This window comes from Loxodonta africana, chromosome 9 (assembly GCF_030014295.1).
Source record: "Loxodonta africana isolate mLoxAfr1 chromosome 9, mLoxAfr1.hap2, whole genome shotgun sequence".
In the NCBI taxonomy this organism is placed as follows: domain Eukaryota; kingdom Metazoa; phylum Chordata; class Mammalia; order Proboscidea; family Elephantidae; genus Loxodonta; species Loxodonta africana.
This window is the reverse complement of record NC_087350.1, coordinates 44,523,398-44,547,822: the sequence shown is the minus strand read 5'-3', so window position 1 is coordinate 44,547,822 and position 24,425 is coordinate 44,523,398. Positions and strand designations below refer to the sequence as shown.

General features: G+C 50.6%; 1 protein-coding gene across 1 annotated transcript in view; it reads left to right on the top strand.

The window, feature by feature from the left end:
- LAMC3 (laminin subunit gamma 3) overlaps positions 1-24,425 on the top strand; it is a 78,716-nt gene that overhangs the window by 7,013 nt on the left and 47,278 nt on the right. The window contains exons 2-7 of the mRNA XM_064291322.1: positions 8,169-8,473; positions 13,656-13,786; positions 19,088-19,254; positions 21,525-21,713; positions 21,793-21,910; positions 24,112-24,210. Of these exons, the coding sequence (XP_064147392.1) occupies positions 8,169-8,473; positions 13,656-13,786; positions 19,088-19,254; positions 21,525-21,713; positions 21,793-21,910; positions 24,112-24,210 (1,009 nt within the window). The remainder of the gene's footprint in view (positions 1-8,168; positions 8,474-13,655; positions 13,787-19,087; positions 19,255-21,524; positions 21,714-21,792; positions 21,911-24,111; positions 24,211-24,425) is intronic.

Below are 24,425 nucleotides of genomic sequence, written 5' to 3'. Positions count from 1 at the left end.
TAGTGCAGGTCTGAATACCCTGCTACCTTTTATTGTAGTTTTTCCAGTCATGTCTCAGCTCAGACTGGACCTCTGAATCCTTCTCAACACAAAACCCTAGGCAGTACTCTATCTGATGAAACCTGTGTACTCTCTCCAGGAGAGACAATAGGTTCGATGATCTCAATTCTTCATTGGGGCTCAGGCTCTTGATCTCGAGACTGGAGGGCTGAAATGGGCTCAGCCTAAGTTCAGCCAGGCTTTTGTGGTATTGGACACCATGGTCATGGGGAGTCCCCAGCTCCTGACAGCAGTTCATCATGCCCAGAATTACCCAGAGCTAGGATGCGAGGAGAAGGACTAGCACGGTGTGATCTCCCCACAGGCTGGGAGCAGCTCCCTGGCCTGTTCCTGATGCCCACAGAGGGCAAGGTGGCCTTGCCCACGCATTCTCAATCTGCTCCCCACCCTGCCCCCTCCAGCCCCACTCCCAGGCCACTGATCCCCAGATGGCTCCAATTAAAGGGCTTTGTTTTGTTTCCATCTTCTCAAAATAAGCCTCTCCCATTCCGAGCTCATTCTCTGGTTAGTGCCGGATGTGGGCGGCTTGTTTTTATGACCGGCCCTCGTGTCATTCTTGATGGGCTTTATGTCCCAGCTGGTTGGAAAGACATGGCTTGCCATGCCCAGTGCTTGGTTCGGGTGTGCCTCTACCATGCCAGTGGCTGGACCAGGCGGCAGGTGAAGGCTGGGGAGCAAAGTGGGACCTTCACAGTCTCCATGGACACCAGCACCCCCTTCCCAGCAGCCCCTTCTCGCTGAGAATACACAGCGAGAATAGGAGGATAACCTGAGTCGGAGCAGCGACTTTGGGGCAGACAAGCTAGAGGTGGAGGAGAGGCTCAGTTGTGCTCTGCAGGACGTCAGGCAGCTCCCTTTCTCCTCCCTGAGCCTCAGTATCCTCATTGGGAAAATGCACACAGTGATGGGACTGTCTGGGGATCTCAGTGATACAGTGGCATAAAGTTCTTATCCAGCTACCTGCCACACAGTAGGTGCTCACTAAATATTGACTCTTGTTAAATAGACTCATTGGGAGATCGTGACTGGTCCACACACTTACGGTTTTAGCCATTTTGCCAGGCCTGCCTGTCTCAACTCGTTCCTTAAAGTTACAAGTTGTGCTTCATCCTTGCTGGCTCATTGGCAGCATTTATTGAGCACCTACTGTGTGCTAGGTGCTGTGCTCAGCTCTAAGGATTCACAGCCCCTGCCCCATGGGAATCACAGAGAGGCTTTGGGAGCCCTGGTGAGCTACATAAACCTATCAGGAAAGGCTTCCGTGAGCTGAGGTGGCAAGGATGAGTAGCGGTTAGCCAGGGAATGCAGAGGGAAGGGCGTTCTGGGCTGGGCCAGGTGTTGCCAGAGCCAGGGCCTTTTCATGGTTCAGTCTGGCTGGAGCATGGAGCGGGAGGAGGGGGCAGTGGCAAGGAGTGAGGCTGGGGCATCTGGTCAGTCTGCTAAGCTGGGGGATGAGCAGGGATGAGTGGGAGCCAGCCAGGTGAGGAGTGGCAGAAAGCATTCGAGGCACAGGGAACAGCGAATTGGGTGGCTGGGCGGTTAGGCAGTTACATGCTCCCAAGCAGCATCACCCCCCCTTAACAGTTGGGGATGATGTTTTGGGCCAACTTTCCCTATGGAATGCATCTGTCTAAATTACCCTGAAGCCTCCTCCGGCCCTGGAACTTGCGAGGGTCTGGGTTGGAGCTGCAAATCTAATTCTTGTGGCTGTTTAGAGGATCTTGAGGCTGTTTGCTTCCTCAGCCTTTGGTTTGCCTTCCCTAGAAACCTTTTCATCACAAAGCGGGGATTAAGATGCTGCCTTGGCCCGTCTAATTAACTCTTGTAACAAAAAGTCCCTGCCGTGTCTCTGTGATGTTGCTGTATCTTCTCTCACCTCTTGGCTTGGCAGGGAAGAAGAAAAGCCATTTCATAGCACGTGATGTTGCTTGTTTGCATGAAATCCCAGTGACTGCCTTTTTCCGATAGCGATTTCTAGCTGCCAGCTACCTTTTAAGTGGCTCCAAGCTCCCCTCCCGAGAGGTGTCTGGCTGCTAGATGTTTACTGAGCAGTCTGTGCCTGCGACCCCACAGCAGCCTCCTCAGTGAATGTGAACCTGGGGCAAAGCAGCTTGCCTTGATCAGGGGCCTGAAGCCTGCTTGTCACCGAAGCAGACACCACGCTACTCCCAGACACTGGCTCCGTTTGCTACACATGCTTTGTTTTAAGGGACTTAGAGTGCCAAGCTGGGCTGCAACTTCACTTTAAAAAACATCTTAAAACAGAACATGACAAGGCAGTTACTTTTTTTAAAATTAAAAAAAAAATGTTTTCTTCCGTTTTTAAATTAGAACAAGCTTAATGAGAGAGAATTCGGAAAATGTAGAAAAATGGAAAAGGGAAGAAAAGTCACTCAAAGTCCTGCGCCCTGCAGAGCACCGCACCTACCAGTTTGTGTCTTTCTTTTCTGCCTATTCTCTTGGGATTTTTAAAATATAAATCTGGTGATTCCACGTGTATCAGCTTGTGCCTTTTTTTTTCATTTAATATTTTAACTTAAGCTTTTCTGAAGTATTTTTTGCCAGCGGTGTCAATGGCTACGCTCATCACATGACTTTATGTCCTACAATTTACTTAGCTATTCCCTATGGTTCCAATTTTTCCCTAGTATAAAAATGCCTTTATGAGCATCTTCATGCATTTAGACTCCTTTCCTTGTTTGAATTCCCAGAAGTGAAGTTCCTCTGTCGGAGGCCAGGAATATTTGTATGGCTCTTCATCCGTGTTGCCCAACTGCCTTGCCAAAGGGCCAAGATTTTTTTTCTTTAATATAACAGCTATATTGAGAGAAAATTCATGTAGCATACAATGCATCCACTTGAAGTATACAATTTAATGGGTTTTAGTATATTTACAGAGTTGTGGTGATCACAATGAATTTTAGAATATCTTCCTCACCCCAAAAAGAAACCTTGCACCCTTTAACACTTTTCACTGTTGTTGTTGTTAGGAGTAGTCCATTTGATTCCAACTCATAGTGACCCTAGGTACAACAGACGAAACACTGCCCAGTCCCGCGTCATCTGCACAATCGCTGTTATGCTTGAGCCCGTGGTTGTAGCCATTATGTCAATCCATCTCCTTGAGGATCTTCCTGTTTTTTGCTGACCCTCTACTTTACCAAGCATGATGTCCTTCTCCAGGGACTGGTCCCTCCTGATAACATGCCCAGAGTATGTGAGATGAAGTTTTGCCATCTTTGCTTATAAGGAACATTCTGGCTGTACTTCTTCCGAGACAGATTTGTTTGTTCTTCTGGCAATATTCTTCACCAACACGGTAATGTAATTCAAAGACATCCATTCTTCTTCGGTCTTCCTTATTCATTGTCCAGCTTTCACATGCATATAAGGAGACTGAAAATACCATGGCTTGGGTCAGACGTACCTTAGTCCTCAAAGTGACGTCTTTGCTAAAAGGCATTCCTCATTACCACCCAACATCTCCCAGCCCTAAAAAAAAAAAAAAAAGCAGTTGCCGTTGAGTTGAGTCCAGTCCAACTCATGGTGACCCCATGTGTGCAGAGAGAACTACACTCCATAGGCTTTTTAAGGCTGTGACCTTTTGGAAGCAGATTGACAAACCTGTCTCCCAAGGCTTCTCTCAGTGGTTCGGACCATCAACTTTTTATTTATAAGTCAAGTGCTTCACTCTGCACCAGCGTATGCTAGACATTTCATGTAAATAGAATCATGCAATATGTGACCTTTTGTGACTGGCTTCTTTCACTTAACATAATGTTTTCAAGGTTCTTCCATGCTGTAGCATGTATCAGGACTTCATTCCTGTTTATTGCTAGATAATATTCCTTTGTATGGTTGTACCTGTTTATTGCTAGATAATATTCCTTTGTATGGTTGAACGGATTTTATTTATCCGTTCATTAGTCGACAGATGTTTGAATTGTTGCCATTTTTTGGCTATTATAAATAATGCTGCTATCAACATTTGTGCACAGATTTTTGTATGGACCTATGTTTTCATTCCTCCACATAGAAGTAGAATTGCTGGATCATATAGTAACTCTCCCCCACGTGTCTGTCAGTTTGTCGTACTGTGGGGGCTTGCGTATTGCTGTGATGCTGGAAGCTATGCCACTGGTATTCAGATACCAGGAGGGTCACCCACGGAGGACAGGTTTCAGGTGAGCCTCCAGACTAAGACAGACTAGGAAGAAGGACCCGGCAGCCTACTTCTGAAAAGTGTTAGCCAGTGAAAACCTTATGAATACCAGCGGAACATTGTCTGATATAGTGCTGGAAGATGAGCCCCCCAGGTTGGAAGGCACTCAAAAGATGACTGGGGAAGAGCTGCCTTCTCAAAATAGAGTCAACCTTAATGATGTGGGTGGAGTAAAGCTTTCAGGACCTTCATTTGCTGATGTGGCACGACTCAAAATGAGAAGAAACAGCTGCAAACATCCATTAAGAATCAGAACCTAGAATGTATGAAGTGTGAATCTAGGAAAATTGGAAATCGTCAAAAATGAAATGGAATGCATAAACATCAATATCCTAGGCATTAGTGAGCTGAAATGGACTGGTATTGGCCATTTTTAATAGGACAATCATATCGTCTACTATGCTGGGAATGACAACTTGAAGAGGAATGGTGTTGGCATTCATCGTCAAAAAGAACATTTCAAGATCTATCCTGAAGTACAACGCTATCAGTGATAGGATAATATCCATACGCATACAAGGAAGACCAGCTAATACGACTATTATTCAAATTTATGCACCAACCACTAGGGCCAAAGATGAAGAAATAGAAGATTTTTATCAGCTGCTGCAGTCTGAAGTTGATCGAACATGCAATTGATATGCACTGATAATTACTGGTGATTGGAATGCGAAAGTTGGAAACAAAGGAGAAGGATTGGTAGTTGGAAAATATGGTCTTGGTGATAGAAACAATGCCAGAGATCAAATGATAGAATTTTGCAAGACAAACGACTTCATTGCAAATACCTTCTTTCACCAACATAAACAGCGACTATACACATGGACCTTGCCAGATGGAACACACAGAAATCAAATTGACTACATCTGTGGAAAGAGATGATGGAAAAACTCAATATCATCAGTCAGGACAAGGCCAGGGGCCGACTGTGGAACAGACTATCAATTGCTCATGTGCAAGTTCAAGCTGAAACTGAAGAAAATCAGAGCAAGTCCACAAGAGCAAAAATATGACCTTAAGTATATCCCACCTGAATTTAGAGACCATCTGAAGAATAGATTTGATGCAGTGAACACTAGTGACCAAAGACCAGATGAGTTGTGGAATGACATCAAGGACATCATCCATGAAGAAAACAAGAGGTCATTGAAAAGACAGGAAAGAAAGAAAAGATCAAGATGGATGTCAGAGAAAACTCTGCAACTTGCTCTCAAATGTCGAGCAGCTAAAGCAAAAGGAAGAATTGATGAAGTAAAAGAACTGAACAGAAGATTTCAAAGGGCAGCTCAAGAAGACAAAGTATTATAATGACATGCGCAAAGAGCTGGAGATGGAAAACCAAAAGGGAAGAACGCGCTCGGCGTTTCTCAAGCTGAAAGAACTGAAGAAAAAATTCAAGCCTTGAGTTGCAATAGTGAAGGATTCTGTGGGGAAAATATTAAATAATGCAGGAAGCATCAAAAGAAGATGGAAGGAATACAGAGTCATTATACCAAAAAGAATTAGTCAGTGTTCAACCATTTCAAGAGGTGGCATATGATCAGGAACCAATGGTACTAAAGGAAGAAATCCAAGCTGCTCTGAAGGCATTGGTGAAAAACAAGGCTCCAGGAATTGATGGAATATCAATTGAGGTTTTTCAACAAACAGATGCAGTGCTGGAGGTGCTCACTCGTCTATGCCAAGAAATATGGAAGACAGCTTCCTGGCCAACTGACTGGAAGAGATCCATATTTATGCCTATTCCCAAGAAAGGTGATCCAACTGAATGTGAAATTATAGAACAATATCATTAATATCACACGCAAGCAAAATTTTGCTGAAGATCATTCAAAAACAACTGCAGCAGTATATCGACAGGGAACTGCCAGAAATTCAGGCCGGTTTCAGAAGAGGACGTGCAGCCAGGGATATCATTGCTGATGTCAGATGGATCCTGGCTGAAAGCAGAGAATACCAGAAGGATGTTTACCTGTGTTTTGTTGACTATACAAAGGCATTCAACTGTGTGGATCATAACAAATTACAGATAATGTAGCGAAGAATGGGAATTCCAGAACACTTAATCGTGCTCATGAGGAACCTTTACATAGATCAAGAGGCAGTTGTTTGGACAGAACAAGGGGATGCTGATTGGTTTAAAGTCAGGAAAGGTGTGCGTCAGGGTTGTATTCTTTCACCATACCTGTTCAATCTGTTTGCTGAGCAAATAATCCAAGAAGCTGGACTATATGAAGAAGAATGGGGCATCAGGGTTGGAGGAAGGCTCATTAACAGCCTGTGTTATGCAGATGACACAACCTTTCTTGCTGAAAGTGAAGAGGACTTGAAGCACTTACTAATGAAGATCAAAGACCACAGCCTTCAGTATGGATTGCACCTCAACATAAAGAAAACAAAAATCCTCACAACTGGACCAATGAGCAACATCGTGATAAATGGAGAAAAGATTGAAGTTGACAAGGATTTCATTTTACTTGGATCCACAATCAACAGCCATGGAAGCAGCAGTCAGGAACTCAAACAATGTATTATTGCATTGGGCAAATCTGCTGCAAAGGACCTCTTTAAAGTGTTGGAGAGCAAAGATGTCACCCTGAAGACTAAGGTGCGTCTGACCCAAGCCATGGTATTTTCAATCGCATCATATGCATGTGAAAGCTGGACAGTGAATAAGGAAGACCAAAGAAGAGTTGACGCCTTTGAATTGTGGTGTTGGTGAAGATTATTGAATATACCATGGACTGCCAAAAGAATGAATAAATCTGTCTTGGAGGAAGTACAACCAGAATGCTCTTTAGAAGCAAGGACGGTGAGACTGCGTCTTACATGCTTTGGACATGTTGTCAGGAGGGGTCAGTCCCTGGAGAAGGACATCGTGCTTGGCAGATGGGTCAGCGGAAAAGAGGAAGACGCTCAACAGGGTGGATTGACACAGTGGCTGCAACAATGAGCTCAAGCATAACGATTGTAAGGATGGCTCAGGACTGGGCAGTGTTTCGTTCTGTTGTGCACAGGGTCGCTATGAGTCGGAACCGACTCGATGGCACTTAACAACAACAACAACATAGTAACTCTGTGTTTTAACATTTTGAGGAACTATCAGACTGTTTTCCGAAGTAGCTGCACCATTTTACATTCCCACCAGCAGTGCCTGAGGCTTCCAGTTTCCCCACATCCTCATCAGCACTTATTATTATCCTTTGATTCTATCTATCCTAGTGGGTGATATCTTGTTATAGTTTTGATTGGCATTTCCCTGATAGCTAATGATGTTGAGCATCTTTTCATGTGCTTATTGGCCATTTGTATATCATTTTTTGGGGAAAGATCTATTTAGATCCTTTCCCGTTTTTTAATTGGTTTATTTGTCTTTTTATTATTGAATTGTAAGAGTTCTTTATATATTCTAGAAAGGAGTGCCTTATCAGATATATGTTTGGCAAATATTTCCTCCCTTTCTGTGGGTTGTTTTTTCATTTTCTCAGTGGTATCCTTTGAAATACGGGTATTTTTATTTTGACGAAGTCACGTTTTTCTGTTTTCTTTTGTCACTTTTAGTATCATAGCTAAGGAGGCTTTGCCTAACCCCAGGTCACAAAGATTTACTTCTGTATTTTCTTCTAAGAGTTTTGTAGTTTTAGCACTTGCATAGGGCCAAGATTTTTAAGCAGAGAACTAAAGTGATTCTCCTCAGCATGTAAGGAAGACTGTGGACCGTGAGAGGTGGCAGCAGTGTGGCAGGCTTAAGGGCCAGAGAGAAGAGACAGCCTCTGACAATCCATCCAAGTTAGTTTATACAATGCAGCCTTTCCACTCCCCCTGGACTAGGATTCCTACTTTCCCTTCCCTTCTGTAAACGGGGTCTGTTTCTTCCTGGCTGCAGGGAAGGCTTATGAAATCACTTATGTGAGGCTGAAGTTCCACACCAGTCGCCCTGAGAGCTTTGCCATTTACAAGCGCAGCCGTGCCGGTGGCCCGTGGGAGCCCTACCAGTACTATAGCGCCTCCTGCGAGAAGACCTACGGCAGGCCCGAGAGGCTGTACCTGCGCCCCGGCGAGGACGAGCATGTGGCCTTCTGCACCTCCGAGTTCAGTGACATCTCCCCGCTGAGTGGAGGCAACGTGGCCTTCTCTACCCTGGAGGGACGGCCCAGCGCCTACAACTTCGAGGAGAGCCCCGTGCTGCAGGTCAGGGAGGAGTGGGGCTGGGAGGGGATGGGAGCTGGGCTTGGGGTGGGATGCCTGGGTTAGGGGGACCACAGGAAAGTCTACACTAGTCATGTACCAGGGCCCCTGTGAGATCTTCTGGTTTCCAAACATTAAGCAACAGAATCTTTATTGTGTCTAAATCTTTTGTGAACACCTGATAATGAAATAGATAAAAAGTGCCCCTTCCTTTGTCTCCTGTAGCGGAGCCCTGCAGTTCCCAGGAGCCCTGTGGCAACCTTCCTTAAATGAATGGGGAAACCGAGGCCTGGAGAGGGAAGGGATTTGCCAGGGGAACACATGAGTTGGTGGAAGAGCCCAGACCAGAACCTGAGTCTCCAAGCTCCCAGGCGGTCCTCTTCTGGAATGCCATACTACAGAGCTCCTTCCTCCCTCTGTGAAATGCTAACAGCGCCTGCCCTGTGTGTCTCCAAGGACTTTCATGAGGATAAACTGGAGAACATGAAAAGAACATGAGCTTTGGAATCCTATAGCCTTGGGTTCAATATAGTAAGGCAGCGCTATCCAACAGAACTTTCTGTGATGATAGAATTGGTCTATATCTGCATTGTCCAGTATCATAGCCACCAGCCACAGGTGGCTATAGAGCACCCGAAATGTCACTAATGTGACTAGCTGTATTTGTTTCCCAGGGCTGCTGGAACAAAGTACTACAAGTTGGATGGCTTAAAATGACAGTAATCTATTGTCTCACAGTTTTGGAGGCTAGTTGTCAGAATTCAAGGCGTTGGCAGTGCCATGTTCTCTCCAAAGTCTCTGGGAGTTGGATCCTTTCTTGTCTCTCCCAGCTTCTGGTAGCCCCAGGCAATCCTTGGCTTGTAGCCGCAGCATTCTCTGCCTCCCTCATCACCCAGCATTCTCCCTCTCTGTCTCTGTCTTTGAGTCCATTCTTTTTTATAAGGGCACCGCTCAGATTGGATTAGGACCAACCCTACTCCAGTATGACCTCATGCTAATTGAGAACATCTTCAAAGACCCTATTTCCAAACAAGATCACATTCACAGGTACCAGGGGTTAGAACGTCAACATACCTTTGGTAGTGGGGGGGGGGGGGCAGGCACAATTTAATCCATAATACTGAGGAACTGAACTTTACATTTTAGTTCATTTTCAAGCCATATGTGTCTAGCAGCTCTGTGGAGAGTCCTGCTAAGGGATAGTGGTAGTGTCTACACGGTGGCCAGCATGCTAAGGGTTAGTGGTAGTGTCTACACAGTGGCCAACATGCTAAGGGATAGTGGTAGTGTCTACACAGTGGCCAGCATGCTAAGGGTTAGTGGTAGTGTCTACATAGTGGCCAGCATGCTAAGGGTTAGTGGTAGTATCTACACAGTGTCCAGCATGCTAAGGGATAGTGGTAGTATCTACACAGTGGCCAGCATGATAAGGGATAGTGGTAGTGTCTACATAGTGGCCAGCACAGGACTGGGCATACAGGAGCTGCTCGTTCCTGCTTTGAATATGAGAGTTCACTGCACTTGCCATTCTCATCCTCACGGCAGAGACAGCAGTGGGCTTGTGGCTGTGTCCAGCAATACAGACCCTCCAAGCCCAGCCCATGGGAGTCAACTCAGACTTGTGGCCCTATGGGTGGCTGCACCCACAGATGCCTACATTCATGTGTGTTAAATTCCGTCACCTACAGACGTGTTGGTCTGCTTGATGTTGCTTGTGTTCTTAGGGAGCCAAGGGCTGGAAGGCCCTCTGGTCCATTTCCCTGGGTTCCAACAGACCTCTGACCAAGTAAAACTGCCACTTCCTTCCCTCGAGACTTTCAAAGCATTTCTTTGCTGTTATGGATTGAATTGTGTCCCCCACAAAAGATAAGTTGAAGTCCTAAACCTTGTACCTGTGAATGTGACCCTGTTTGGAAATAGGGTCTTTGAAGATGTTACCAGTTAGGCTAGCATGAGGTCATACTGGAGTAGGGTGGGTCCTAATTCAACCTGAGTGGTGTCCTTATAAAAGAGAAAGGGCACAGAGATGGGAAGCAGAGGAAGGGTGCCGTGCGATGCTGCAGCTGTAAGCCTGGTAATGCCTGGAGCCGCCAGAAGCTAGGAGAGAGGCATAAACCAGATTCTCCCTCAAAGCCTCAGGAAGAAATCAACACAGCTGATACTCTGATTTTGGACTTCCAGCCTCCAGAACTCTGAGACAATAAATTTCCATTTTTATAAGCCACCCAGTTTGTGGTGTTTTTTTATGGCTGCCCTAGGAAACGAATATATTTGCCTATCTGGGATAGCCAGGGGGCTGGGGTTAGAGCACTGTCTGGCTTCAGAGGGGACACTGAGGCCCAGAAAGAAGCTGTATCCTGCCTGGGCTGCACAGCAGAGCAAGACCTGACAATTCAGGGACAGATTACACAATAAACAAGGCAGGCATGGGCTTAATTGTGCTTACTTACTAATCTGTAGTGCACAATTTCACATCAAAGATGTGGTGGAACCCGTGTGAAATTGTGCACTACAGATTAGTAAGTAAACATGATTCAGCCGGTGCCTATCTTGCTTACTGTATAGTGTGTTCACTGGTTAGTTCACTCCTGCCTGGATCGTATCTCTAGATGCCCAGGCTCTGCTGTCCCATTAAAAATGTTCACATGTCATTGCCGTGGTTTTGTTTAGAATTACAGTCTCTCCTCCACGGGGCTCCAGGCTCTTTAGGGTAGAGGACATCGGCCAAGGTCAGATGCGGGCAAGCAGGAAGGGCCAGGCTATTGCTCAGCGTGTATCTGTGTTGCTGTCACCCGGGGACAGGCTTAACCTGAGACCCTTGGCAGGGGGCAGTTTCTAACCGGAAGCTCTTGCCACATACATCCTGGAAAATCGAAGTGTCCCCCCTGCTGTTCCCGGGCAGAAGCCTAGGGCAAAGAAGGACAAAGAAAGCCAAGCCCCCAACCCCTACCCCGGGCACTTCTCCCTTGTCCTCGCCTCCTGGCACAAGGGATGGAGCTTTCTCCGAGGACGTGGAGTGTTTTTGGGTGGGAGGCTGGGAGGTAACAAAGGATGTGTGCACGTGGCTGCTGGGTCTCATGTCCCTCTGTCCCCCACAGAGGGTACAGGGATCTTGGAGAGAAGGTCTACTTGGCCAACCCATAATCAGGCCGCCAGAGGTGAGGGGCAACAGCAGCATCCCTGGCTCCCTGTGGTGCTGGATGGGGCAAAATCACAGCTCCTTAGAACCCAAGTGCTACACCTTCCACATCTCCTTAACCCCACGTTCTGCAGCCAGGGATCTGTCCACGATAAACCCTGAGCCCACCATGGTTGTGGCTGGGCCATTACAGATTGCAAAAGCCCTTGCCTTTGTACAGTGGGGCTTCGGTCTGCCTAAATGACTTTACCTTTAAGGCATCGGGAGTGCCCTCTACAATGTGGGCTGAGGGAGCAAAGCTCATTTCTTTCCCAGCGCCCATCCTGGTGTCTTTTACCTCGTTCCTTTAATGTCATCCTCTTTACAGACTGATAGAGCAGGTCACAGGCCAGAAAGCAGATGCAGGAAGGGGCACTTGCCTGCTCTGTCACTCACAGACCAGGAGACCTTGGGCAGGCCATTGCCATCTCTGGGCCCCACTGGTGTGATGAGGGTGTTGGGGTAGATGCTGGAAGACAGGCTAGTCTAGTGGTGAAGACTTGGGCCCTGGGGTCAGACAGAGCTAAATCCCAGTTCTGCCAGGTAAGTTGGGCAATTTGGACTGGAATACCCTCCCTCACTGAGCCTCAGTCTCCTTGTCTGTAAAATGGTGATAACAACAGGACCTGCCGCATAGGGTTGCTGTGAGGACCCAACGAGGTGGAGAATGCAACATGCCTAACCCATAGTAACCATGCAGTAAGCGTCAGCCACTGCTACTGCGTCGTCCAACTCTGACTTCCAACTGGTTTGAGTTCTCTAGGTGGCACTTTTTCTAGAGAAAGAAAAGAACAGCAGTGCTTTCAGCTGTGGACTGCTGGGTTTTCCCACCTCAGGCCTTAGATCCAGACAGCAGCAGCTTCGGCAGCTCCTGGACACTTGTTAGAGAGGCAGCATCTCGGGCCCCACCCCAGACCTCTGATCAGAACCTGCATTTTACCAGCTCCCTGGGTGAGCTGAATGTACACTAACATTTACAAAACTCGGCGTTAGGTGATTCAAGGACTGATGGGGACTTGCAGACTCAAGCACAAACTCAGCTCAGTGTGGAGAGGCCCACTGAAGGTTTCTGGTCCTGCCAAAGCACCCACCCTCAGGCAGAGGCCCTCCATCCCAGGCAGTGGGCTGTCATGTTGCCAAGCTCAGGGGGAGCTGGAGAGACCCCTCTGGTCCCAGTTATGCTGGGGAGAGAAGAAAGACGTTTCCAGGAGCTCCTTTTCTGTACTGATGAGCCTGATTGCTAAACCAGGGGCTCCTGGGCTGAATTAAAATGTTGATTAAAATTCAGCGGGAGCTACCTCTGATTATAACAGCAGGCAGATCAAAATGTCAGCCTTCACGTGAGTCCTCCCCCACTTCCCCATCAAGCTCTTCCATGGGGAAGCTGTTTGATCAGCAAGTATTTATCCAGTGCCTGCTATGTGCCAGGCAGACAGAGGCTAGGGGCTTGGGATGTAGTGAGATCAAGGAGCTCCAAGTCCCTGCTCTCCTGGGGCTTAGATGTCACCTGGGGCAGGTGACTTGTCTGTGGGGATTGTCCTAAGCCAGGCCCCGTGGAGCAGGGGAAAAGCGTGCTGGGATATGCCCTCCCTCACAGAGCTCTAGAATGGGAGTTCGGGGGCCACTAGGAGAATTCAGGTGACCAGCACAGGCAGGATCTTATATGGTCTCCTGGCCCCCCTAGCAACAGCTCCACCACTTACATTCGCCATCCATCTACTCCTTCGAACATCCTGGTGGGGTGGACACATTGGTTCCATTTCACAGATGGGAAGAACAGAGGCTCTAAGACATTAAGCACAGCCAGTGAGTGGCCTGGAACTCAGGTTGGCATGACCCCAAATCACGGGCTGCTTATTTCTGCAGTGTTCTCAGGGTCAGAGTTTGGCCTGTCCCTGTGCCCCAGGAGCCCCCCAGCACAGCCAGCCGGGCCTGCCAGCAGAGCGGGGTCGGGGCATATACTCAAGAACCTGTTAATGGTATCTCTTCTCGCCTTCGTCTCACCAGGACTGGGTCACCAGCACTGAGCTCCTCATCTCCCTAGACCGGCTCAACACATTTGGGGACGACATCTTCAAGGACCCCAAAGTGCTCCAGTCCTACTACTATGCCGTGTCCGACTTCTCCGTGGGCGGCAGGTAGGTGAGGGCAGGGTGCCGAGGCCTAGAGGGGAGGCAGGAGTAAAGCGAGGTGGCTGGCCACGTGGGAGTCACCTGGCGGTAGCTGTGGAGAGGCAGAGAAGCCAGTTCTGGTGCCCCAGGGGAGAGGAGGGAGCCAGGACTCTGGCTTTTGAGGCCTTCGCCCAGCTCCCTCCCACCACCCCAGATGTGTGCTTCCTGCTGCTTCTCTGGGGTATCAGCTGTGTCTCCCCTCCCCACCCCCCATGGAGCTACTCCCTGTTTGCTGGCTAGACACCCCAGGCTTTTGCCCTGCTGCTCTTTCTGCCTGGAGTTCCCCCTCCCTCTTCACATGTGGGAACTACTACTGCCCCCTACCCGCTGCCCCCAGAGAGAGGGACTCTGTGTCTGCACCCGGGGTTCCAGATTCCTCTCTTAGCTTTGGTCACTGCACGTTGTAGTTTGTTTGAGACTCTCCATCTCCAAGACGCAGGGGCTATCCAGAAGGCAGGGGCTGGTGGTTCTCATCTCTACACCCCAGAGCCTGTCTTGTATGTATGCAGCTGCCCATCCTGGGGGCTCTATAAGGGCATGGCATGAGTGAAGGCACAGACAGTGGTCTTCACCATAAACATTTACAGCCTGTTTCTTTGAGAAGAAGATTGACAGCATGTCAGAGAGATGGAGGAAGCCCCTACCCCATACCCCTGACATTCATCATTCACTTGTACAAGCAACATTAGTCCAGCACCTGCTATGTACCCAATGGCAATGGTGGTTCAGTGATGGAACTCTCGCCTTCTTTGTGGGAGACAGGTCTGCTGGATGCAGATTTTGCCTGGGCAGGGGGCTTGGGCTGGGGGTAGGGAGGAGGGGAGGTGGAGGGGGTGGGTCAGAGTGTGACATTTGTTCCTGAAGAGCCACCTATCACCCCTCTCCCCCCAGCCCAGTGGCACCAGAGTCCCTCTGACTGGGTTCGACCCCTTGTATGAGCCCTCCCCCAGTATCTCCTACTGCTGCGACTGATCAGCCACTAGCTGGGGCAGGAGGTGAAGGGCTCTGCCAGTGACTGCCCCTCAGCCACATCTTGCAGCTATTGGGAAATGTAGGCTGTTTCCACTTTGCCCTCTGCTGGACCTGCTGCGGGATGCTCATCTCCCCCTCTCCTGAGGGGCACCACGCTGTCCCTGTGGCTGGCAGACCCTGGTCCCGGCCAGCTCTGCCCTGATCTCCATCGGTGACTTCAGCCAGCCCACTGAATGCGGTATGCCCAGTCCACATGAATTTTATCCCACAAATGCCATGTGCAAGGGGGGGCCAGGTTACTCACCCCAGATGCCACCCTGCCTCAGGTGGTTCTCAGGCCCCTCACCTCTCAAGAACCCAGAGCAGAACACCTGGGGGGTCCTACCAGCCCCCAGCCCACTCTGGGTCTCTGACATGCCCATTCTGCAAGCCTCATGGTGGGAGGCAGGTGACTGCTTAGACACCCAGACTCAGTATCCCAGGCCAGGGGTCCCGTCTCCCAGGGCCCCACATAGCCCTGCCCACCAGGGTCCTTATGCCTTCAGAACCCCTTTCCTTTCCTGCCTCAGCCTGCTCTCTACTCCTGCATACAAAAGCTGGGCATGGTGGCAGCCCCAGGTAACTTCTGCTTCCCTAAAGGCAGGAACACCAAGGCCTGCCTGCCTTCTTGGCATTGGGGGAAGGAAAATATGGAATGAACAGAGAGAAAAAGCCTACCCTTGATGACTGCCGCTGCCACGTTCCTCATATGAACCAGCAGTTTTTGTAGGGTACATCCTGCTCGCAAGGTCCCGTGCTGAGCACTTTGCAGCCACGGTTTCTTTGAACCTCCACAACCATCACTTGTTATCGTCCCCATTTTACGACCAAAAGACCAGAGGCTCAGAGAGCTTGAGTGACTTACCCAAAGCCCTGCAGCCAGGAGGGTCAGTGCCGGCCCTGTTTGCACATCCAAGGCACATCTGTCCAGGGCCTCTTGTGCACCAGTCCAGTGCCCGGGGCTGAGATCCTAAGAGAGTAAGACAGAATGTGTTCCTGCCCCAGTCTTCTGGGGCAACAGACACAAATCTGAGTATCTCCCCAATAAAAGTGTAAACACGTACAGAATGATGAGAATAGGGAGGCTGGTGGAATGGAGCCAAGGCCTGAGCCAGAGGTGAGGGGTGGGCATTCCAGGCAGGAGGATCAGCATGTGTGAATCCTGGGGCTTGAGGAGCTAGGAAATGGTTGGTGTGGCTGGAGTGAGGATGTGGTACAGGGCAGGGCAGGAGATGAGGCTGGAAGACTTTTAGGACTTGTGGACCACAGGCCAAGTTTATTCTTAACCCACAGTTAATGCGAAGCTGTTGAAGGATTTGATCAGGGTAGCAACTGGGTTGCTCTTTAAAGTTTTGAAAAGCAAAGATGTCACTTTGATGATAAGGTGCATCTGACCCAAGCCATGGCCTTTTTCATTCACCTAAAATGCATGTGAAAACTTGACCGTGAAAAAGAAGAATTGATGCATGAACTGTGGTGTTGGAGAAAAACATTGAATATATTGTGGACTACCAAGTTGGAGTCGACTTAATGACACACCACTACCAAAAAAAAAAAGAACCAACAAATCAGTCTTAGAAGAAATATAGTCAGAAGGTTCCTTAGAATTGAGGATGGCGAGATTTTGACTCACTTACTTTGGAAACACCATTTGCTGGAAAAGGACATGATGTTTGGTAAAGTAGAGGGCCAACAAAAATGAGGGAAACCCTCAATGTGATGGATTGACACGATAGCTGCAACCATGGACGCAAACACACCAACAGTCATGAACATGGCACAGGACTGGGCAACGTTTAATTTTGTTATATGTAAGGTTGCCGTGAGTCAGAGTTGTCTTGACAGCAACTAACAATAAGAAGCAAGCAACAGAGTCACATTTTTTAAGCATCTCAATCCCCTGATGTGTGTGGAGAAAGGTAAGAGATGAGAGGAAGCCTGGATGACGGGGGCAGCCATCGTAGGAGTCATTTGGGAGATGAGGGCAGCTTGGGCCAGGGAGGCAGTGAAGGTAGTGTGAGGGGGAGTGGAAGAAGGGAGTGGTATTGACTTGGGGGGGTGGGTATTTACAGAGGTCCAAAACCTATTTAGGACAGAAAATTGGCTCTTTTTTATAAGTGATGGGCTATGGGGTTAGGAAGTCTCAGGATGATGTCCATACTTCCAGTTTCTATATTCTGGTGATGGTGCTCAGCAAGATGCGGAAGGCAAGGAAGTGGACCATGGGCCCAACTGCCTGAACTTTGGGGTGTCTACATCTGCCAGGGAACGCTGGGGCTTGGGAGTGAAGGGAGGTATTGGTGAGGCCCTCTCTGCTCTCCTCCCTGCCAGCCCCATTTGGCTCAGCTCTAACCTCCTGGGACGGGAGGTCTCCAAGGTTGGCAGGCAGCAGTGAGCTCCAGCATCTGCTGTCAGGGGCTTTGAGCCAGAGAATATCTGGGCCCCAGCCGTGAGGAGCTGGACCACCCTCAGCCCGGCAGCTGGCTGGGGAAGGCAGCTCACTGGTGGGTGCAGGTGGCCCGAGCAGCCTGTGTTCCACAGTGGCCTCCAGGAATTTTACTCTCCTTCCCTTGGGGTCAGAGGGCTTAATGGAGGAGGGAGGCATTTGCAGCACCCCTTCAAGGACATGGGTGGTCCTTTGTCACTGCCCTGGGCTTCTGTGCCCCACGACTGCCTGACACCCACCTCACCTGTGCCAGAAGTGCTGAGTGCTGCCTCCCTACTTCAGGCTTCTGCTGGAGTGATGCCCCGTAGCCTTCCCCAGCCCTGTCTTCCCATGTTAGAGAAAGCACAGGGTCCTGGCTGTAGTTAGCAATTCCTCAACACCCACTGGGGACACAGTGTAGAATATGGCTTGTGGGGAATGTATGAGTTTCCTGGAGATGTTTTAACAAAGCACCACAAACTAGGTGGCTCAAAACAACAGAAACTTACTTCCTCATAGTTCTGGAGGCCAGAAGTCTGAAATCGAAGTGTCGGCCTAGCTGCGCTCCTTCCAAAGGCTGTAGGGGAGAATCCTTTCTTGCTTCTTCCTAGCTTTTGTTGGCTCCCGGCAATCCTTGGTGTTCCTCGGCTTACAGCTGCATGACCCCAATCCCTGCCTCCATCTTCACATGGCAGTCTTTCCTCAGTGTGGCTCTGTCTGTCCTCTTCTCTTCTTGTAAGGATACCAGTCATTGGATTTAGGCCCACCCTAATCCAATATGATATCATCTTAACTAATTACATCTTCAAAGGCCCTATATCCAAATAAAGTCACATTCTGAGGTTCCAGGTAGACACGAATTTGGAGGGGACACTATTCAACCCACTTTAGGGAGCTACCACATGACTACAGAGACATGCCCAGGAGCTCAGGGTCAGTGTGAAGTCAGAATACAGGGTTCAAACTCTAGCTCTGCTGCCTGGTGTCTGTCACTTTGCAGGCCTGAGCCTCAGTTTCCTCATCTGTGAAATGGGCATAATAACAGCCCCTCCTGCCTTGGTGGTGAGGTTCCAGGGAGAGAGAAGATGTGAGCTGATTGCCCAGCCTGGGACCAGGCACAGAATAATTCCACAAGCTGGGAGCTGTGGTCATCCTCTAAGTTTCTCAGTCTGGCTGCTCAGGACGGGGTAATGGCCACACAGGCTCAGGCCAGCGAAGCGTGTCATGCAGTTCCCGGAAAAGCTCTTTGTCCCTGCTGGGTCCACCCATCTTCTGATCCTGTGAAAGGGTAGGAGGGGGTCGGGACATGGCCCAGGGCTGCTCTCAAAGACAGAGTCTGTTGGGGATTTGGGACAAGCTGTTCCCTGTAAGGGACAACCTCTTTCTCCTCCTTTTAGACACAGTTGAAAGAGAACTACATGAGGCAGCTTCCCTAGCCACCCCTTCCCACGCCCACCACCCCGAGACCACCAGCCCATCCTTCCCCATGGGAGACAGAGATGATTTCTCCCTGGGTCCCTCTTGGCTCCTAGGAGGGCTCCTCTCGGGCAGAAACCTTTTGTGGCAGCTTTGCTAACTCTGTCCCTTATTAGCTGGTGGCCTTGGTCAATGTGCCTCAGTTTTTTCATATGTTAAGTGGGGACCATGAGGGGCTGTGAAGACACAATGGGTTTATATAAGTACAGAGCTTAGAACAGCGAGTGCCCAGTGCAGCCATTTCTTTAGTATTGTTACCCAGGGCACATAGCAGGCATTCATTCAATAAAGCGCACACCCACAGGAGCTACCTGACTATTAACCTGGGATACCCCTCCTCCATGCTCTCTTCCCAGGTGCAAGTGTAATGGGCATGCCAGCGAGTGTGGCCCCAGTGAGGAAGGCCAGCTAGTCTGCCGGTGCGAGCACAACACCACCGGCCCAGACTGTGAGCGCTGCCTGCCCTTCTTCCAGGACCGCCCGTGGGCCCGAGGTGCGGCCGAGGCTGCCAACGAATGTCTGCGTGAGTGTCCAGGCAGGACAGACTCCCCTGAACATGGCTGTGGGGACTGCGCCTGGGTGGCCCTGGCTGACAGCTGGGGCTCTGAGCCCTCCGCACCACTGCAGGGATGAGGGGAAACTGGGGGGACCTTTAAGCTCCTGTCTCCCCCATCAGCAGCCCCGCTTCCCCACCCAAGTCCACCCCAGTAGAGGCGCCTGTGGGCTCCAACGACTTGTTCCTTTGTCTTCACTGTTCCAACCCCAGTTGCTAATCAAAGCCAGGCCACCCCAGTTACAAGGGGGGTGCTGACCTGCCCACCCCAGTCTTTCCCATGACCCCAGGCAGCCCTTTGATATACACCCCCTTGAGTGATGTGGCTTTGCCAGCCAAACCTCAGAGACGCGCCGAGGAGAGGAGGGTGCCGTCATACCTTCTCCAGTGACATGGGGCCATGTGGGGGACCACCGCCTTCTTCCCACCGCCACCTGGCGTGCCGGCCTGCCCATACGCCCTCCACCACCCCCAGCCCAGCCCTTTCTCTCCCCAGACACCATCTGGTTTCCTTTAGGTTCTCCCATGTATTCTGTTGTCGCCAGGCACTGGCACTGTTGCCAGGAGGAAAAGTATTTTCATACGGAGGCGCCTCTGACTGGCCTGGCTTCCAGTCCCTGTTGGCCTCTTGGGTTTGGGCTTGGGCTGCTGGCGGCCAGGGCTGGGATGGGGAGGGACAGCCTGTTCCTTGGGACGCAATGCTGTCGGCAGGAGCTGCCTCGTGCTGCCTTGGCCGTAATGGGTTCCTGCTGCCCTTTCTGGCCTGCCTCCACCAGGGCCCCCTCCAGGCCCAGGTGGCCGTGCTGGCTGGCTCCACAGCAGGGAAACAAAAGGCCAGGCGGCTTATGCCGCATCCGTATCCCAGTGGTCACACCTCTGTCCTCCAGCCACCCAGCCTGGAAGCCAGGGCTTCATGTTTGAGCCCGCGCCACCCCCTCCCCCCCACCAGGCCAGCCAGCCCCAGAGCCCCAGATTCTGTTGGCATTCCTCTGATCCATCTAACTTGTGTCCTTGGTCCAGGCCCCATCGCCTCCCCACTGGGTGCCTGTACACCCATCTTCCCTGATCTCCCTGCCTCTAGTCCTCCTTCACCTGCAGCTGGAGGCTCCTTCTGAAGTGGAGATTATGCCCATCCCCTGCTCAAAACCTTTCCATGGGCCCCTTGCTCAGAGGCAAAGTCCACTCAGCACGTTGCTGGCCTCCCCAGAGCAGGCTCTGCTGACCTCTCTCACCTCTCTGACCTCACAGCTGCCCCCCTTCTGTGCCCCATCACACTGCATACCACCCCCACCCAGCCTGGCTCATAGCCAGTAGCGTGCCACGCCCACAGTGTCCCCGTAGTGCACTGCTTACCACCCCGACACTGGGCACATCTTATTTATTTATCCTCTGGGCTTTCACCTCCTGCCTGGAAAATCCCCTCCCCTTTCACCTGGTAACTATTTCCTGCTCATCCTTCAGGTTCAGCTTAGCTATGACTTCCTCCAGGAAGGCTCGGTGCATCACCCCCAGGACAGTTGTAGGGGCCCCTCCTCTCCTTTCAGGTCCCAGCCCCCCAGTCCCACTCTATGCTTCTATCACAGAGCCTCACCATGGGCTTTTCACTCGCTCCCTGTGTCTGGCTCCTGGACAGAGGTGTGACCATAGGAGTGAGGGCTGGGTCACTCCAGGACAGGAACAACGTCCCTGTCTATCACTGCACATCCCCCTGGGCTCACCACACAGAACTGATCCTTGGACGTATTTTTTCTTAATGAATTAATGAGTGAATGAAGGGTGACTTGTGCTTTCCATGAGCCTGCATAACCTGGGATTTTTTTTGAAGTGCTGGAGACCAGATTCACACAATTATCATGTCTTGGAGAGTCTGCGGGACATCTCGGAGTGAGCCACAGTGCATCTCTAGAAGGTGGTCAGTGTGCGATCCATGACCCAGCGACCAGACATCCTGGTTTCCCTGGGGTGTCCTGTCTAGGCCTGACGTTTTGGTGTGTTTATTGATGGTGTCTCCTTTGCTTTTAAGTGTGTCCTGGTTTGGATGGTCAATTAGTTGGTCTTCAAATCTTTCATCAAGCTAGGCTTGAACCCTGCCCTCCATGGAGCTGCATGCTTGTCTGGCACAGGGAGGTTGGCTGGCACTCACTCTCCTGCTACCATGTGCCAGCGGCTGTTGTAGGCACCTACCAAAGGGAGAGCTGGGCAGGCCCTCACACCCCCTCTCCCCTGTCCCCCACCTGCAGCCTGCAACTGCAGCGGCCGCTCAGAGGAATGCACCTTTGACCCGGAACTCTTCCGCAGCACAGGGCATGGCGGGCGCTGCCATCACTGCCGCGACCACACTGCCGGGCCACACTGCGAGCGCTGCCAGGAGAACTTCTATCGCTGGGACACACAGATGGCATGCCAGCCCTGTGACTGCCACCTGGCAGGTGAGTAGGCCCCCGCCCCTCCCCGCCCCCCACTCCTGCCTGTCCCGGTCCATGCTGCCCTGCGTCCTTCCTCCACCAGGCTCCCTGCACCTCCAGTGTGATGGCTCGGGCGCCTGCACCTGCAAACCTACTGTGACGGGCTGGAAGTGTGACCGCTGCCTGCCCGGGTTCCACTCACTCAGCGAGGGAGGCTGCAGGTGAGGGTGGCCGGGGAGGAGTAGGGCATGGGTGGCCCACCACTGGCCCACCAGCTGGTCTTGGGGGTTGAGGACAGGCTTCCCGTAACAGGTGCTGAGTTCTACCTGAGACCTGATGAATGAGGGCCAGGCAGGGGCAGAGGGAGGGGCAGGTGTTCCAGGCAGGGGCAGAGAATGTGCGAAGGCCCTGAAGTGAACAAGCCTTGTGCACTCAGGGCCCTTCAGGGGGAGGTCTTGACAGCTGAATGTGGAGTGCAAGAAGAGAGGGTGCGCAGAGGAGGCCGGGTCCAGCGAGGCCTCAGGGGTCTCAGGAGGAGCTGTGGATTGACCTGAAGCAGGAGGGGATGAAATTGAAGGTCAGGGCAGGGGCTGCAGCAGTAACACCTAGGAGTGGTGCCAGCCTGGACTAGGGTTTGGCCATGGAGAAGGAGAGAACTGGACAGATTCCAGAGCCCCTCTTGGAAGGCGGAGTTGGCAGGATGTGGTCACAGAGGGCTGAGGATGGAGGAGGGACAAGGCCAACTTCAGGGCTCTACTTCAGGCATCCTGGCAGCACGAGAAAAGGAGCTGGGGATGGAGATGCTGAGTGCAGTCTGGGGTGTGCTGAGTCAGCAGGTGCCTATGGGACATCCAAGGAGAGAGATGGACGGGGGCTACTGGGGTCTGACCCTCAGGAGGGGTCTAACAGGAGACGTTTGTCATCACTTGATTGAGAAAATACACAATGACAAAAAAAGTACAGCTATTATAAATTCAGAACCACTTTTAAATGAATTTGGCTTTGATTAATTGCATCACTCTCCTTGTATGTTTGAAAGTCAGTGCAATGGTATTGGGGATGTGTGGGAAGTTTCAATCCTTTGCAAAATACTCAGTGGTTCTGGGTAGAAAACTGGCCACTGGATGGGGACCTGTCTGATTCCCCAGTGTCTCTCTGTCTCTAGGCCTTTGTGCCTTGTCTTAGTCATGCAGTGCTGCCATAACAGAAATACACAAGTGGATGGCTTTAACAAAGAGAAATTTATTCTCTCACAGTCTAGTAGGTTACAAGTCTAAATTCAGGATGGCAGCTCCAGGGGAAGGCTTTCTCTCTCTGTTGGCTCTAGAGGAAGGTCTTTGTCCTCAATCTTTCCCTGGATGAGGAGCTTCTCAGGCACAGGGACCCCATGTCCAAAGGATGTGCTCTGTTTCTGATGCTGCTTTCTTGGTGGTAGGAGGTCCCCCTGTCTCTCTGCTTGCTTCTATCTTTTATATCTCAAGAGATTGCCTCAAGACACAATCCAATCCTGTAGGTTGAGTCCTATCTCACTGACACAACTGCCGCCCATCCTCCCTTATTAACATCATAGAGGCAGGCTTTACAACATACAGGAAAATCACATAGTACAGGGAATCATGGCCCAGCCCAACTGATACACACATTTTTGGGGGGACATAATTCAATCCATGACACTGCTGCTGTTCTTCCTAGCCTGGAGTGGTCTCCCCTTATCCTCCAAGCCTCTCCCAATCTGTGTCTAGCAAACTCCTACTTGTTCTTCAGTTCTCAGCCACAGTGCCACTCCCCCAGGAAGTCTTCCCTTCCACCTGCCCTTTGCTCCCACTCCTAGACCAGGGCACATGTGCCTCCTTGGTGCTGCCACAATCTCCTCCAATAGCACGTATCACAGTATAGTGTCTGCCTGTTTACCTGTCTGTTCTCACTGAACAGTGTGCACTGTGAGGGTAGGAGCTGTGTCTTTTTTGATGGGTAGATGGAAAGGTGGATAAATGGATGAGTACATGGCTGGAGGGGTGGATGAATGGGTGCCTGGTGAATGAATGAGTGGATGGATGGATGGATGGGTGGGTGGGTGGATGGGTGAGAGGGTGGGTGGGTGGGTGGTTGGGTGGATGCATGGGTAGATGGAAGGATGTGTGTGTAGGTAGATGGATAGATGGAAGGATGAGTGGCTGGGTGGACGGATGCATGGATGGATGAGTGGGTGGGTGGGCAGATAGATCCTTATATGGCTTAGTAGATGGGTCAATTCCTTGGCAAGGTGGGAATAATAAAGCCAGGGGTAGGCTCTTCAGTCAGTCTGCTTCTGGTCCTCTCAGGATCAGTGAAGGACAGGGAGATTTCTTCCAGGGAGAATGGGCTATTGCCACTCTGGACTTGCTCATTGGACATTTTTTCAGTTGTCCTATCTCTTTGGCAGACCCTGCACCTGCAATCTTGCTGGCAGCCTGGGTACCTGTGACCCCCGCGGTGGACACTGCCCCTGCAAAGAGAATGTGGAAGGCAACCTGTGTGACAGGTGGGTGAGCTGATTTGATAAAAAGCCTGCTGGAAGTGACATCAGGTGTCACTGAGGAGGCACCAATTGACTGTGGGGCCAGGGGAGGTCACAGACTTGGACATCCCCATCACCCTACACACTTCCTAGAACCCCATGAATCTGCCATCCAAGGAGTTATACAAAGGCTTTATGACACTGTTTATACTTTGACCCTGCACCATTGGTAAGTACAT